The sequence below is a fragment of the Megalops cyprinoides genome, chromosome 21 (genome assembly GCF_013368585.1).
Source record: "Megalops cyprinoides isolate fMegCyp1 chromosome 21, fMegCyp1.pri, whole genome shotgun sequence".
In the NCBI taxonomy this organism is placed as follows: domain Eukaryota; kingdom Metazoa; phylum Chordata; class Actinopteri; order Elopiformes; family Megalopidae; genus Megalops; species Megalops cyprinoides.
This window is the reverse complement of record NC_050603.1, coordinates 23747297-23765463: the sequence shown is the minus strand read 5'-3', so window position 1 is coordinate 23765463 and position 18167 is coordinate 23747297. Positions and strand designations below refer to the sequence as shown.

The window sequence follows — 18167 nt, the reverse complement described above, 5'->3', positions numbered from 1 at the left end:
AGAGTACGTACACTTTAAAACTAAGCACACCAATGCTACCCTGTTAACTGCAGTCCACTGATGCTGTTAAATCAAAATAGCTAATACCAAAATGCCTACCAACATCCAGCAGTCATATCAAATATATTGTTTTCGATCATGTAATACCTGCCCTTCTCAACCCAGCCAGTGCTACCATCCCTCCCCAAGTATATTATGTGCATGTGAGTTTATAATGTCATACTGCATGTATTTCAATATAATCATGAAAAAGCAAATAGTTTCTTTGTAGTTTGTTGTACATAAACAGTTCTTTATCTACCAGCTATCTATGTGAAATGCAAATCATTCAGAAAGCTTCAGAAAGTCTCTCGTCTCATTAGCTTCAGCTAATTTTATCTGATTTGAGATGTGTATGAGGATGTATTGTTATTCATTCATGTTTTTGAATGTATCAATTTGTAATGAGCTCCATCATCCTGCTATGAGAGTCCTTATCCAGTAAGATGACACAATCATACCTAACTGATGGGTCATAAATAGCAACAGTAAAAGCAACAATCCTTTTCCAAGAACAGGGAAGTTATGCATGTATTTTTTCAAATACTTCAATGAATTTCTTTTTCCTGCATATGCTAAACATAAACTGTATGTATCTATAAATAAAATAAAATATAATTTATGTGTGTTTTTATTTGTGTGATCTAATATAACCCAACATTTTATTTTTAATGACCTCAAAATAACTCGGTTGTGCTTTCCATGATTGCTAGTGGAGTTCAAAAAGACTGTACACTGAATGTAAAATGATATTATTATATTATATTATATTATATACATCAAATATATAAATATATTCTACACATCAAAGTTTCAAAATCAATCAACTGATTGCACATTTAGGTAAACCTATGCTATTGTATAATTAAAATGTAATACACACATACACACACACACACACACACACACACACACACACACACATGCACACACACACATAGATCCATGTTATTGCCTGCTTCCAAACACAGAGTGAGAAGCATTGTCTGACAACTCAATTTTTATTAAATTTGTTCTCCCATGTACACTTTAAAAATTACTTTACCACGGTCTATTTCACAGCCTCTGTTATTTGAATTTCATTTAAATATTACTCACTTAATGCAGTTCAGTTGACACTGAATTCAAATTTTAGATATTTATCAAATATACTTCTTCAGAGACATGGACAAAAAGAATTGTCACATAAAATGTATGTACATGGCATCTGTGTTTATGTGACCCTGTAAGTCACAATTCAGATGTTGCAATGCAAAATGTGTAGCTGAGAGTCAGTGGGATATTTTTTTTTATTCTAGCAGTGTGTTACGTGTTTGAAGGACCAAGCCCCAACTGCAAAGGACACGAAACATACAATCTATAGAAGGACAACAGATACCCAAGACCTGCAAACAATGCCCATTATACAAATGCAATATCTTTAAAGAGAAATCATTGTCAGATTTGAAGGAACTTAGTAAGCACTTACAAATAACCAGTTTGCTTGCACTAGTGATTTTGCAGAATCCTTATTGCAACTTACTATATTTCCTCAAATCCAATTTGCATTGTCCAGACTACTGATAAATCATAATTTTAATTCAAGTATGCCTTGAATTTGGCCCTTAGTCAGATGGTTTTGAAATGGCAACCAGTCAATATGTTTTGAATTTTGTTTAAAAGATAGATATATTATCAACTTGGAATCATTTTGTTTACAATATTTTGAATTTCCAGTTTGGTTTTTTGCTTTATTATTATTTTTTTTATTATATTTTGGTATGCTGTGTTACTGGTTATTTTGATAGTGACTTCCAATTTTGGCTGCTTGGAATTAAATAAATCACTTAAATATTTATACATTGGCAATGTGGACACCAGCATCCTAAGCACTTTATTATTTTCTTCCACAATAAAATGACGTCATCGATCAGTAAAGCTCCTACAGTAATGCAGGTCTGGGTAAAGACAGAAGAACCTTCTCCAATAACACATTAGTTGTCTAGCAGTAATAAGCAAGCTGATAGAAGACTCTGAGCGGGAAAATGTCATGTACATTAACAGAAGAATAATTTAAAACTTCCCCATAACCCAAGAGAGATGCATCCAACATGTTGCAGGAGGAGAGGGACAAGGAACAAAAAGTAGGCATTCATTTGTACTCTTGCGGTCGTCATATCGCGAAGACTTGGCGGTCAAGATCTGGGTCTTTTCTCTGGGCCTCAGCATGATTCTGATTTGGATCAAGAAAAGGGAAGGCGGTGAAAAACAACATGTAGCAAAAGGCAAAGGACAGACACTATTCAATCATCCCACTTTGTGGTTTGTCCTCAGCTATCACTGATCAGTGTGCTTTTAGGTCATCTCTTCGCAAACCATGAATCTGGTTTTGACCAAGCTGTGACTGACAGTTGGTGGCAGTCTTCAAGCAGGAAGACATGAACATCCTCCTTCACAAAAATGCATTTTCTGTGTTTCTTAAGTAATACATTTAAAATATTTAATGTGAAATATATAGTTTGTGTTTTGTACTAAATAATGTTTCCATGAATATGTTTCCAAAATATATATGTTGTAGTATGTTGTATTATATAAAAAATTGAAAGCTGAAAAGAAACATTCTTATAATATCTGTTATATGCTGTGTTTATTAAATAATGTGAAATATGTATGACTTTATCATTGAACATGTTGCATTACTTACATTCTTACTACACTATTTCAACACATGTACATCTTATGCTGTAATTGAAACATACACACACAAACATGTATGTATATATAAACACATTACATAATTTAAATACCTGTAGAACGGTAAGGATCTCCAGCATGCAGTGGCATGAAGTGCTAGGACTCCTGTACAGGGCTGGTGCTGTCAGCATCAAGAGCTACGGACATTGGGAGAAATGCACACGTTTACAGAAGAAAAGCAACAAAGCTACGCTCTGTATTACATCTGCCCGATCAGGATGACTGGCTGCTTGTGTCTTGTAGGCCTTTGGGTGACAGTGCGGTGTGGCAGGAGGAGCATCTCCACAGTACCTTCCAAGAGCCCTTGTGTGGGCTGGTCAGGCTGATCTGGTTGGTCTGGGGCATCTGTGGTCATATCTGACAAAGGAAACATAGGCTAAGGTATACACAGCTGCAGAATTTTAATTGTAATGCTCTTCCTTCATTCTTCATATTCATTCTTCATGGTTAGGTTAGTGGGAGATATTTAGCCATCATTGCTGAAAGGCTACTTAAATCTGTCCAACATATGACAACCTGAGGTTCAGAATGTCGCATATAACCAAGCCTGTGTTGGCCCTTTACCTTGCGATGTTGGATCATTCCCATCAGACTCAAAGGATTTCTTCATTTCTGGGAAACAAGAGGACACGTTTTTCAGAGAAAAAAAAATCCTGAACAATGGAGTGTTTCACCAGGCCGCATGAGTTGGCTCTTTCACACAAATATACAGTTTCTCCCTTTGGCCAGTCAACCATCTGAATATAGACCACCCCCCCACCCCCCAGCCCCACACATACACACACACACACACACAAATACACATACACACACTCCACTGTCCCATTTTTTCATCACAAATGCCCCATGCAAGTCCACTGGCTTACCGTCTGAATCGGAGTTGGAATCAGAATCAGAGACTTCGTCGTCATCATCTTCATCGGTGTCTTAAAAAAACAAAATGAAGAAAAAAATGAAAACCACTTCAACATGTTTTACGTGATGTAAAATGGCAGACAAAGTGAATTCTTTCAAAGGTCAATTAATGTCATTTGCAGTCTGTAACTCTCATTTTTTGGCCTCTTTCTCTCTAAACTCAGTAAGCTTTATATGTATACATGTGTTCATACACAGAACATAAACACTAAACAAAAACAATAGAATGTATAACTTTCTCTGGCCCATTAAAAGACAACCCCTTCCTTTCCTCTCTCTCTGCCTCTCTATCACTCCCTCCCCTCCATCACTACCTTTCTCTCTGTTTCTATCACTACCTTTCTTTCTCTGTGTCTCTCTCTCTATCACTCCCTATCTTTCTGTCTGCCTCTCTATCATTCCCTCATTCTGTCTCTCTTTCTGTCACTCCCTCCATCTCTGCATCTCTATCACTCCCACTCTCCATCTTTCCCTGTCTCCCTGCACACCTGTGTCTGTGTCCTTATCTGTGTCTTCATCTGTTTTGCTGTCCTCCTCGCTGGTAGCATCTCCATCTGAAACCCACACAGGAAAAACAGGACAATTTAAGCCTTGCTTGCAAGCAAAGAACACAGCACATCTCGTCATTAAAGAAGAGTCACCCAACTTACCGGTGGAGTCTGTCTCAGCACTCTTCTTCTCTGTGCTTTCATCTGGGAGATGAAATGAGACATTGCATTGAACTGAATTCATGAACAGCATCGCCTTTCAGGTACAAACAATAGGCTGAAGAGACAGCTTTTGTACCATTCCAGCATGAATGAGGTGAGGGACTAAAATGGGGCATTCACACAGTGTATTAATTTCACCTTTGAAATACCCATGCATATTGGTACAAAGTTTCCTAAACTTGTTTATATTCTTGTGTAATGTCAGGCACGTGAGCTTTATACAGTATCAGTCAAAACACATTTTTCTTTCTTTGTTTTTACTATTTTCCACATTTTGGAATAATAGTAAAGGCATCAAAACTATGAAATAACATAAATTGAATTATGCAGTGACCAAAAAAAGTGTTATAAACAAATGAAGACTATATTTTATTTTAGATTATTTAAAATAGCAAAAAAAATAACATTGAAGATTTTTTTTAAAGAAATTCATGCATAGGCATCAAGTTCACTATTTATATTTGTCTATGCAACAAATCTCAAGCATTTAAGCACAAGTCTTTAGATCAAAATGTCTTTGAATGCATGTTTCCCTCTATCTTAATCAGGTGTGTCCAGACTTTTCACTGGTACTGTATATTTCTGACAATTACCTTTTGACATGGAATCAGAAGCATCATCATTCTGGTCAGTATCTGAAAAGAAAGTTAACGGCCACATCTTAAATTAGCATGCCAATGTCCTGACTATCTCAATATATTACTTATTAAATAATCATTATAATTTTTTACATTTACATTTATTTATTTGACAGATGCTTTTACCCAAAGTGACTTACAATATATACAACTTACTATTTATAATATTAATAATATTCTTTATTAAATAAATAATGACATCCCTCTTTCTTCAAAAGCGCAAATGTTTGAATGATGCCATATCATATCAGTTCAAGTTTATCATGTGCCCCTATGACCTCTCCAAACCAGATAGCTCTATTATAAAGGTATGTTATGTGCTAAGCCTGTGTTCACAGGCTAAGTGAGTGAGCAAATGTATTTGTTTATGTGTGTGTGTGTGTGTGTGTGTGTGAGTGAGAGAGAGAGAGAGAGAGAGAGAGAGAGAGAGAGAGAGAGAGAGAAAGAGAGAGAGAGTGTAGTAAGTCGTTATTAGTTTGCTTCCATGCTTAATTGCATTGCCTTGGATGGCAAAGTTGCTGCTGCACATAGAGGTACAACGCACTTACCAGAGGACTGGCTTTCAGAACTGCTGGCACTGTCACTGGGGGTATCTGCGTGATTAAAGAATTACTCAGTGAGCTTCAACAGAAGTGTAGTATTCTCTGCTTTTACAATGTCATGTCAATTAGATCAGATACCACTGTATGAGAACAGTGCTAGGATATCTGAGATCATGCCAGGTTAAGCTGAAAGATGAATAGATTCCTCTATTAGAATATTTTTCTGTTATAAATCTTTATTGGTCTTTTCTAGCATGGAAATGAGTAAATAATAATTTAATTTATGTATTTATTTCCCCTGAAGTCATATCATTTTCAAAATAAAAATCTAAGAGACCATTAAAATACTGTGGTGGATATATATATATGAAGTATATATATATATATACTTAAGTTCTTGATGAAATGTTACATACAGATGTTTCTATTGCTTAGGATGATATCCAGGTTGACTTAATGACAAATGTGTGCCATTAGCCCTGATGGTGACTGTATCCTGTGCTATAGTAGGGAAATGTACCTGCAGAGTCAGAGCCCTCCTTGCTGCTGTCACTGTCCTCCTTGCTGGTGCTCTCAGTCTCCTGGCTGGCATCGGAGTCCAGGTCACTGGCCTTGGTGGTTTCAGCACTCTTATCAGTATCCTGACTGTCCTCTTTGCTGTCACTGTCTGTGTCCTGACTGTCACTGTCAGTGCTGTCACTTTCCTCAGTGCTAACATCCTGACTACCGACGGGGCCTCCCTCCTCTAACTTGGCTGATCCCACTTCCTGGCTGCCGACCATAGACCCCTCCTCAATACTGGCTGGTGAGGTGTCCTGGCTGCCGGCGGAGTCTCCCTCATCACTGTCACTCTCTGTGGTCTGCTCACTGTTACTGCCAGACTCCTGTTTGCTGTCACTGTCACTATCTGATTGGCTGCCGCTGTCAGATTCCTGTTTGCTGTCACTGTCACTATCTGATTGGCTATCACTGTCGCTGTCAGCTTCCTGTTCGCTGTCGCTGTCGCTGTCGCTGTCTCCGTCTGATTGGCTATCACTGTCGCTGTCAGCTTCCTGTTTGCTGTTGCTGTCGCTGGCTGTTTGGCTGTCAGCCTCTGGTTGACTGTCACTGTCAGAATCCGATTGGCTGCCGCTGTCACTGTCAGAATCCGATTGGCTGCCGCTGTCACTGTCAGAATCCTGCGCGCTGTCACTGTCTGCTTCCTGTTCACTGTCGCTATCTGCTTCCTGTTCGCTGTCACTGTCACCATCCGATTTGCTGCCAGCCTCCGATTTGCTGTCACTGTCAGAATCCGATTGGCTGCCACTGTCACTGTCAGACTCCTGTGCACTGTCACTGTCCGAATCTGATTGGCTGTCGGCTGCTTGGGCCGCTGTTTCAGGCTCATCTTGTTTGCTGTCAGATTTGGACTCTTTACTGTCACTGACGCTGTCAGTGTCTGATTGGCTGTCACTGTCAGTCTCCTCACTATCCTTGTCAGAGGCTGAAACAGAAATAATGAGGAAAAAGAAAGTACTGGATAAAAAAAAATACACCACAGCAAAGTACAACCACCAAAGAAGCACAGCATGATTTTTCCTATCAACCATGGCTAATTAAGCCTTTTACACAGGTCGAGTTTGTGACGTTGACTTACCATCAGAGGACTGAGAAGCCGCATCCTCATCACTCTCAGACTTAGTGTTGCTATCATCTGCATCTTGAGTAAACATAATAGCATATTAATGAATACAAGTCTGTCAAAAGAAACAGGCCAGGACTACGGTGTGACCACCTCTGGCCCTCAGTAGAATTACACAGATTTAATCGATTTGGTATAGAACTGCTTACAAACCGATTGTCACAAAGCGCTGAAAAGTGCATAATAGCATAATAATATAGGGTGAACAATAATAACAAAAATAATAGCATTTAAATCTCAGGTGAGACTGAAGGTGAAGGCTGAAATCAATGCATTCTCCCAACCCCTGAGTGAGAGAAGCACCTGGGCAACATGTGGGTTTGAATACCTGATGTTTCACTGGAGCTCTTTTCCGCAGTAGAGTCCACATCAGTCTCATCTGCACTGTTGGTATCTACAGAAACACAAACCCGGCTGCTGTCATGTACATGTATTCACAAGGTTGGCATTAAGACACAAACCTGTGCCTGTATCTCTATGCTCTTTCTTCACCTCTAACGAAGTATGGGAAAAATGTGCAAAGGCAGAAGTCTCCCTACTTACCAGCAGAGTCTGCCTGGATGGCCTTCATGACTCCATCTAATCAGAGAAAACGGGTCAGATAAGTAACACCGTATACAGTTATGTTATACATAGCGCGCACATCCCCCCCCCCCCCCAAAAAAAACATCAAACAGTCAAACAAACAAAAAACACAAGACAGACTGACTTCAGACTGCTGCTAGGGGACTTGTGAATGTGTTCTGTATGCTAATGCTTGACATTAGAGACAGAAAAAGTACTTCAAAATGTGAGTTATGTCACTATGTCAACCCTTTTCAGAATGTAACTCAGAGATCTCATTCTAAAAGGTGTGCAGGAGCAGCATTTCAAGGCTAATGTTGGCTGAGGCTTTTCAGTCTTTGAACAATCTAAGCAAGAAAGTACAAGTGGCTAACATTTGTCATGAACGCCACTCAGGCATTTGTCGCTACTAGGCACAAGGAAGCCGACTGCCTGCAACCAACAAACCATGCACTGTTAATGACCGATCATGGCTTCTCATGTGTCACTTCTTATAAACTGGATTAACAAGGCAAAATGGCATTTTTTCTTACTCACGAGAAACAAGACACATATATTAAATATATGTTTTTAAACATGAGTGTATCATTCTGTTAGAGGATATAAACACCACACCTTTTCGCTCTATGAACAGTGAGTGAAACTGTTTTATGAAACTACATTTCCCATCAGACCTGCTGGCATACTAGGGCAGAAAACCTGGAACACATTTGGATTTAGAATTCTGGTCCCCACATAATGTTTAGTTTCATCACAAACCCTCTCTTAATTCTGTTACGGGTCCCAATGGCTGCACTGGTCTGGCTCAGGAGCTCTGTTGCTTTCAGTGAGCACCATGAGAGAGATGTAAGAGTGGGGGTCATTCTGTCAAATTGCTGTGTTCATGAAAGTGCTTTATGATGGGAAACACACTACCTTTGCCATCATCATCTGATTCCGAGGAGTCACCAGCATCTGCCAGGGAACAGAACAGAGTTTATGGATGTAGTCACGGTTCTCCTCACCAAGGGATGCTCCAATCAGCTCAGCTCACCAGCCCTTACAATGTAATAGAACCTCACGATTGCACCTGCAGACTTACTGAGAAGCCCGCGACCAAGGAAGAGACACACCATTCTCAGAAATACAGCCTACAGGTAAATTACACTTGTCTGCAAACCAGTCTTGCATGTTAACTTTGCCACTTGTCCACACTATACAGCTCCCTTCAGACAGCTGTGTAGCGGGCTAATGACAATGCCTATTCACTGTTTGCATTCATGAAACACAGAGACAAGGGTTAGTGGCAGAGCCAACCGTAATGGTAGATGTTGTGTCATCGTGTCCATTGTGTCTCTTCTCAGAATGTGTTAACCAGATAAATCGACTTGGATGGGTGATGCCCAGTCCATTAAATCATGCAATGTAACCTGATGCACAGAGTACCGAACTGCATTGTACATCTTCACTTCATTCTAACTGTAGTACTAACCTTCAGAAGCAGTGTCTGGGGCATCGGCATCTTCATCTGCAAAAACAAAAAAATTATGAAGTCTGCAACGTTACCACAGCTAAAATGTTCAATGGGATCTGCAAAGGATTATGGATTGCAATATTACCCATCATACCTTTGGAATCCTTCTCTGATGAGTCTTTGTCCACATTGTCACTGTCTGTAATAAAATACAGTAATATGTCTTTAGCTCTTTCTGTAACTCAACCCTTAGCAAGACACACAGGTCAAAAATACAGCTTGTAATGTTCAGGTACTTAAACAGCAGGGACTAATCTCAACACAATCCTGTTCTACTACATGCTTCAATTTACCACATGAAATGTTTTTGATATCTCCTAACAGTAACTTAACAAGGACAGAATTCAAGTAGGACAAAGCTTAGCCACAGGGGCCAGGAAGTTCTTAACCATGTGCTAAAGCCCGCCCCCAACAGAACCCGGTGTCATATTCAGCTCTGTCTGAAACATACCATCTGATTGACTCTTGTTCTCTGACCCCTCGTCATCCTCATTGTCTAAGAAGAAGAGATGTTATGTGACTCACACTGTGTTGAAACATCAACCCTCTTCCCTTTGCACTCAGTATTGGAGAAAAACTATTCCTTCTGCATTGAAATCATTAATAGACTCCATCCATTGTTAAATTCACCGGCTAAAGCAGATATGCAAGCACAGCATTATATTACCAGTGCTTATACAAGTGTTTTCCCCCTTATTTTCCCAGAAGGGCAAATAATTAACTCGGAATTATTTGAGATGAGTCTGTTGCCGTTTATATTTTGATTTCTTCATTCCAATTGCTCATGGGAGAAAGCAGAGAGGAGTAATTCATGGATGATTATGATACAAAATATGTGGGGATGGCCTTGTCTTAGACCTGGATAACCACATCATAAGAATGCATGTCTGAATGAACAATTGAGATCAGTTGGGAAATCAAAGCTTTACCTTTGCTGTCCTCTGCTGATGTGGGCTCCCTGAAGTTACCAGCTGTGGGGTAACAAAAACAGAGGTGTTACATGGATCACATTTTTACCATGGTGAGTCTCGAGTGCAAAATGGAGTCTCTCTACTGACCGGTGAGATCCACAGAGTCCTTAGTGTCTTCCACAGGCTCTCTGAAGTCTGGAAACAAACACACACTGACACTCAGTCTCTGGCTAACAATGCTGTTTATTTTTATACTAACATCAAGCCTACTTCACACCAAAAAATTGCTCCCTTCACTGACCTGTTAGGTCCAAGGAGTCTGGGCTCTCTGTCGCACTTGAGGTATCTGAAACACAAGCATTATAACACCTCGTTAGGGATCAGCCCTTGCCCTGCTGTGTGGCTTAATGAGAGACATTGTACATAATGTCAAAATTTTATTGAAGTATTTTATTAATTAACAGCAGTTAAATTTCTCATAGTTTTCTATGTACTGTTATCATAATACTGTATCTCTCAAGTCATAAATGTTCAGGGATGGACTTAGTGCTGCATGAATTAACATAACAATTAAGTCACTTCTGTCATATGTTTTGACAGCTTTTCTGTGGATAGCATGGCTGAAGCGAAGAAAGATAATGGCTGAAAGGTACACCTAGTGTGAGCTCTATACCGGTGTGACTAGACTGTCAAATGGGATATATAAAGCTACCAGGCTATGAATACAATGTGAAATATAGCTATTGAATTTTAAACTCTTTTGTATGTGTGTTATTTTACTTAAGTAAACCAGCAAGTGTTCACAAAAGTGTGGAACATTTTGAATTACTCTGTGGCATGACTGGTGCCCCCTGCCATGACTGTGAATACTTTCTCAATGAGCAACTCTTGATAGTAAATGAATCACTCCAGATTGGCTAAAAATAAGAGCAATTGGTGTTTGGCTAGTCAATTGATTACAGGTAATTGGGCCATTCCTTGCCAGCCACTAAATATTGGGACTATGTAAACATAGATACATAGTTATCCATAATTAAACTAGCTACCTAGCTAACTAAAAACTGAGGCAAATGGTACATAAATTGAAAAAAAAATCCCTATGTAACTAGAAAGAAAAGTATCATTGTTGCCTGATAAAACAAGCAAGCTAACATCAATATCTGTATTACACAGGTATTAGGTTATTGGATGCAACTTTTGTTGCACGGTCATGGCAAAGATTGTTTTTCAATCATAGCTGAGTGTGTTATATTACATTACAATCAAATATATCACTATTTTTTACTTCAAGACTCTGGTGAGCTGGTTTGACATTTTGAAGGCCACTGCAGCACTACAACCCCAGCACTGATGGGATTGAATTGTTGAATTGTTCACTAAATCCAATAATGTATATTTGTTTCATTGCATATAATTCAAAGGAATGTCTGTTTAAGGTACTGCCTTTTACTGGAGGAACTGGGCATCCACTTTATTTTTTTTTTTAAATATACTTACCACCCAAATCGGCAGGATCAGTTTCTTTACTGTCTGCATCCGTATCTACATGAAAAGTAAAAATATAGAGTGTTGTGTTAATTAATGTTACAAATGTCAATAAAGTCCAAGGTACCTTCAGAATGGCATTTATGTATGCTTTTCAAGTGAGCTTATCTCTGTATTATGTCTGCATACTGTGTGTGCATGTGTGTTCATACATGTTAAGTTTCTGAAAAATGTATAAATAAGCTGATCCATTTCAGGTCTCTCTCTTTAAATATGTAAAACTGAGACCAAAACATTTAAAATGTCTAGGAGAAAAAAATCTTATTGTTAATTAACACACGAAGTCGATAGTCTATAGCACTAAAATTTAACATTAAAGCTTTGTCCATTGTAATACATTAGAAATACATTTTTAGCTACCATCCAATGCTGTCCTTGTTAAGACACAAGGATTTATTATTATTGATAGGAACTTTTCATATTGTCCCATGACAGATTCTGCTGCATTTATGGAAATAATGCAGATAGCATAGGGATAGTAAGTGCTCAGTGACTGGGCTGGAACATCCCACTGGAGCTACCGTTTCCCTCAGGCGTTGCCCGGGGGTACCCTTTATACAGACCACACATAATTTCTCCTGTTTTTCAGCTCCTATTTTTACTTATTTTTCTTTTATATCACTACATTTTATTTATTAAAGACTTCACCTTGGGTACTGGGTCCGCTGGTGCTTTCATCCATGCTTGCGTCTCCATCTATGAGAGAAGAGCCAGTATGTTACTTTCTTCTTTAACATGTATGAATGAACCTAAGAAGACCACTATTGAACAATATCTAAGGAGGCCTACTGTTTGTATCTGTGGAGACAACACTATTACCAGCATCTGACAATTGCATGGAAAACTAAAATCAGTATTTGACTGATATATCCTCTAGAAATGATCTGCAATAAGATTTTCCTACGCATACAGAACCACCCAAAAGTTTGGACTTACATTAAGATAATGGGAAATGTGCATTCAAAGACTTATGCTTAAATGCTTGAAATTTGTTTTTTAGACAAATATAAATAGTGAAGTTTATGCCCTCTTTTAAATAATCTAAAGTAATTGATTGATTTGTTTTGTTTTGTTTTTAACACTTTTTTTTGGTCATTGCATAATTCCATTTGTTCACATTCCATTAATTTTGATAGCTTTACTATTATTCTAAAATGTGGAAAATAGTAAAAATGAAGAAAGAAGAGTGTGTCCAAACTTTTGACTGATACTATATATTTATATGTGATCATTTTCAGGAGGCACACGGCATGGAAGCTTTCAAGTTTCCATCGAGTCAGGTATGCAGACATTACAATCACTTACAATTGTACGCAAAAATCATAAAAATGTAATAACTTTCAACAGCTTAATACAAGATCAGAAAAAGAGACAGATTATGCGAGTTCCTGACTTTACAGCAGCATTCCTCATTCATTACCGTCAAAACCAGTTCTGCTCCATTTCTCTCTGTCTACTGAGCTGTACGTGACATCATTTCCATTACCTCACAATGTCCTGACAATACACATATCTGTAGGGCAGGTGTTTTAGAACAAAATGTCCCTCTGAGGCACTTTACAGAGGATAAGTTAAATTTGGTAGACACTGTCTTTACAGCATATGGGAGGGGGGTTACTATCGGTTAATCGTAAGGCCCCCTGGAGGCCATTTTGTCGGTCCCTCACCTTGGGTGTGCACAGATTGAAAGTGCAGACCATTTGGGGTAGATCCCACAAATGTTAGCACTGAAAGCCACTATTCTATTGTTGGTGAGGCAAGTGTCTGTGGGCATAGCTTCTAAGTGTGTCCATAGCGCCTGGCTCCTAAGTTGCAACTATTTGCTTAGACGCCAAAATGCTTTCACAATCAGGGTCTTTAAAAGTCATTGCAAAATGTTCTGCCAAAGCTGATGTTTCACCAGACTGAAACTCCCTTGGTAAAAGGGGGCATTGCCTTCACTGCTACAGTTATATTCAAACTGATATTCAAAGAGACTCATCTGTGACGGGGGAGATCACATGGAGGTAAACATAGTAGTAACACTACATATTGCCTTACATATGACTGTGCTCAGACATGGAAAAAACATCATACAAAGTTCTTTCCACTCTACTTTTTCATGTTTTGTTTTAACATTTAAAAAGTCACTGTGGTCATGATGGGAACCAGCATCTCATGAATGACTGGGCAAAATTCAGTATGCATGGTATACAGGCAGCCACAGAGAACGTGAAGGTGAGTTTTGTTTTTAAGGAACTAATCAAATGTAAACCCATTTTTAGAGGGCAATAGCTTATGCCAGAGACTCAAGTATTTTGTATCACACTCTGTCATGTGGGTGCACATGCAAACTCACAAATCTGTCAAACAGACAAAATCTGTCAAAATGCCCAAATCAGTATGACTTGTCTTGAGCTGAAGATTCCCTTTTTGGATTGGCCTTGCTGTTGGCCTTGCCGTGTTGTTACAACACCCAGAGTACAGGTTTCAAAAGGAGCAATGTATTCTGTGAGGAGTCCATCCACACCCACAGAGACTGAAGCAGCTGAATAGAGATTGTAATATTTGTCCTGAGGATTAACTGAAGACCTGAGGCAAGGCAAAATTTTCTTTTTTGCTGACCCCAAGACATTCACACCCATGAAGAAAACACAGGCAAGCATGCACTGACACACACAAACATAATAATATGTGTGTACACACTGGCCCATTGTGTCTGTATTGTCAGGGAAGGTGTACATAGTATCTAAAAGTCAGCAAGTCATTATCTGTGCCTCTCAACAGCCAGAGAAGAAACACCACAAGAACCTGTGTGGGAATCTACTTCCTCATTCTTCCACTAATGCCCTAGGCGTTTTATGAAGTATGACACACTAATGTGTCTCTCTTCCTTGTTAAGGTGTAGTGCCAGGAGTTGACCTGCGTACCTCCAGCGCCTTTGCCAGGTTGCTCAGACGAGTCCGCTCCATCTGGGGTACCTGCGGAACACGGCAGCCTCTTAGCACTCTAACAGTAGCCTTCTGTACTTCATGACATCAGTGCATGTTACTGCTGCAATGACTGAGGATACCAAGAAGTGCTAGTAAAGGCTAATTTAGGGCACCCCAGGGGGAGTTGGTGGCAGGGGGGCAGTCAGTACCTGGGGAGTCTGAGTTGGTGCCACCCGTTGAGGAACCTGTGTCAGTGCCACCTAGGGGAAAGAACAAGCACTGTCACATCCAGTGACCTTAAACAAAGCCGTTTAACACATGTCCATCTCCCCGCAGGATCTGTATTTTCACAGCTCCTGGGAGTTTCATTAGCATATGACCTCTGAATGTTGCTTAAAAAGAAACTAGGGCAGATCTGCAAGAATATAAAACCCAGTGAAAAGGTATGGTTAGATGTGACAAACTATAAATTTATAAATCTGTCTTGTAAGGGCTTTTTATTGGTAACTAGAAAATAGTGTCTCTAAATTAAAGTGAAGATGTTTATTTCTAAAAATGGCCCTTTGTAACCATCAAATGGGCAATAATAATAATAATGGGCATTAAGATATTGTCACCCATCTCACAAATTTCCAATCTTGGCATCCCTGACAGAGAGTGTTTTTCACCTATACCAACTTTATAAAGGAGATACCTCTACCAGAAAACACACACAGAGCCCTTCTTCATTCTAGCACTATCATTTGATGCAACTAGGGCATTAGCTGGAAAAACTGATTTTTTCACAGCAGAGATAAATTGATTGAATAAAATAGTCTGCATACGTAACCATGGAACAAACACTGTTGGTAATAATAATAATAATAATAATAATAATAATAAAGGGAAATGATAAGATCATTCTATTGGGATCCAGGGTATACCCACCATTTAAGAAGTCTAGCAAGGCTGTAGCTCTGTCTGAAAGAAACAATAATCTCATTACTGCACAGATAACCAAGTTAAAGTCAGAAATGGTTGTCCAACAAATATCCATATTTATTTTAAAAACTACTATAATGACACATTACTCTTACACATTGCTATTGATTTTTGGTCAATGAATCACATTAATCACTTCTTCTACTCCATCTTTTCATCAAAACTGACCAACAATCGCTATTTGCATACAAAAGTGTTATTACCATCAGGATCTGTTCCATCTATGGAAAAAACAAAGAGATAATAATGAGATGAGTTTGTGTGAGCAGCCTTTGGCATTAAGACAGCTTAAACAGAGGAGAGCGAGCGGCAGGACTTGAATAACAGTCCCATACTGCGTTTCTCTAGCCAGGTAGGTAAAACTGAACAAAAAGCCACTGAGTTCTAACAGCAGGCCTGGGGTCCTGTTACGCACTGAGCACAGAAACTACTGGAGTGCTCCCTTTGAAGCTGAAAGGTTGGATTGATACAAATTGCAGGTATTTTGCTGTGCAGCATATGGTAAGGGGGCACCTGATGTTGACTGTTTTTTGGGATCCTTTAATGCATGGGTACACCTCTGATTGGACATTTGGCCTTGCTAACAGCTTTGGGAATTCATAATTCAGAATAGAACAATATTATATTTTGTTTCATTTTTGACTTATTTCATTTTAATTGAATCAGGAATTCAAAAATAGAACAGGTCATTGCTTTTGATGAAGCTTTGCTTTGTTCTCATTTTATTGAATTGAAACCTTTGTTTTTAATGCTGTATTTTGATTAACCAATGTCTTGAAATCATAAAATAACATTTAAAATTATTGTCAACAAATGTTAGGAAATTTGTTTTGGTACTACTGCTGAAAAATCACCAAAACATTTGAAATATATATTTAATGGTTTCCTTACCACTTACTGGTGCTGATAACACTGCACCCACCAGTGCCAAAACTGTGAGAGTAATCAGGACTCTACAATAGTGAAGACAAAAAATTAATATCAAATAGGAAATAAGATACATAGCTCATAGAGGGAACCAAATTAACCCACAGACAGCATTATAACTTCGTTATTATCAGATTACATGGTTGTTATAATCTCACCCCAAACTCTAAACTAAGTAAACATTACTAAATATAAATGTTGGCCTGGTGAGTCTGGCTCTTACAAGAGTAAATTTTATTACCATTTTGTTAGAGGTAGCCATTTATAAAACTTGGATCAAGAATTCATTGAACTAGAATCAACATGATTTATTAAATAAAACCAATAAAAATAGTAAAGATTTTCAAATTATGCTTTATTTTAGAAAATTCCCAAACTGTTTAATTGTTTTTGTATTGCCTATTGTGTATGTATTTTGCTATCCCTGAAAACTGTTTATTTTTAATAATACAAATTACAAAAACAAGCTAGTATTCAGGGTGCCACATCTGACACGATAGTCTTGGCCTTGCTGAAAGGATCTTGAAAGAGACCAACAAGGTATTTACAAGAAATTAAATACCTTATCCTTACTCCAAGTAATTACCGCACAATCAACAGAGATCAAAGATGTTTTATGTTTTTATAGGGAAAAATATAAACAATCAAAATATCTCCAAATGATTGATAGATATACATACATACAACTATGTAAATATCTAAATAGTTACATATCAGCAACAATTTTCCACAATACCACAGGCAAATATGTCATGTAGAATCATGGTTTACGTGGCTGTGCTAAGACCTCAGGTGTGAAAGTTCACAGATCCACTTCTGCCAGGTGTCCCAGTACTGGAAATCGTTTGAGCCAGTCTACTTAGAAAATCCCACACGTGCAACAACATGACCGAGGTGAGCCTTTATCCACTTACCGTGACTGCATTGCGAGAGAGATGTGGGTGACCGAAGAAGAGGGACACACAGGTGTCTTTCACGTCTCCTGTAGGTCTAAAAGCTGCACTGGATTGAGCCCAAGGGGTTTTATACTGGCCCCGCTCCCTGCACTGCAAGGGGGCTGAGCCAGTGCCACAGAGGCGTTGCAAGGGACCTTCTAAAATTACAGTTAATTAAAATAGGGTTAAGAGCGGGGCTTACCGCCTTTGTTTGTGTTTTCAAATAGCCTTCAAAGGTGGGGTCCGGGTGTCCCTCCCTCGCACCTTCCTTTTGCTCAACTCACGAGTGTCATCAAATTAGCTTTCCGACCGTAATTTCAACACATTGATCTTCTGAAATGCATGTCAGAATTTGTGGTGCTGTTCTGGGAACTAAAAAAAAAAAAAGCTGCAGAACAGGAAGTGTTCCTATGTCTGAGTGTTCCAATCTGCCTGTGCTCGGTGACATTCCTGTCGTGTGGCACTTTTAACCCCTGTGCACTTCCTGAAGGTTTTACCTCAATGTGAAATGGGCCGGTGACACAGGCGTGCTGGAGTGATGGGTTGCATAAACAGTGGATTGCAGAAAGAATGCACATTTCAAAACTTGCAGCTTGAATTCAGAAAACTGTGCAAGCATGT

General features: G+C 38.9%; 1 protein-coding gene across 2 annotated transcripts; it reads right to left on the bottom strand.

Annotated features, from left to right (window-relative positions):
- Window positions 1–1039: 1039 nt before the first annotated feature.
- On the bottom strand, window positions 1040–17905 carry stm (starmaker). 2 transcript variants are annotated; one of them, XM_036555084.1, is made up of 28 exons: window positions 17526–17905; window positions 16576–16637; window positions 15888–15905; window positions 15631–15663; window positions 14913–14963; window positions 14701–14751; window positions 12440–12487; window positions 11744–11788; window positions 10548–10592; window positions 10394–10441; window positions 10265–10306; window positions 9787–9831; window positions 9430–9474; window positions 9294–9329; window positions 8738–8776; window positions 7802–7837; window positions 7587–7652; window positions 7214–7276; window positions 6098–7060; window positions 5584–5628; window positions 4991–5032; window positions 4338–4379; window positions 4176–4241; window positions 3639–3698; window positions 3337–3384; window positions 3064–3129; window positions 2826–2909; window positions 1040–2251 (listed from the first exon to the last, which is right to left on the bottom strand). In XM_036555084.1, the coding sequence occupies exons 1-27, from the start codon at window positions 17534–17536 to the stop codon at window positions 2869–2871; spliced, it is 2157 nt and encodes a 718-aa protein (XP_036410977.1). In that variant the 5' UTR covers window positions 17537–17905; the 3' UTR covers window positions 1040–2251; window positions 2826–2868. The 2 variants fall into 2 exon arrangements, with proteins under 2 accessions (XP_036410977.1, XP_036410978.1); XM_036555085.1 differs by lacking the exon at window positions 9787–9831.
- Between the last annotated feature and the right edge of the window lie 262 nt (window positions 17906–18167).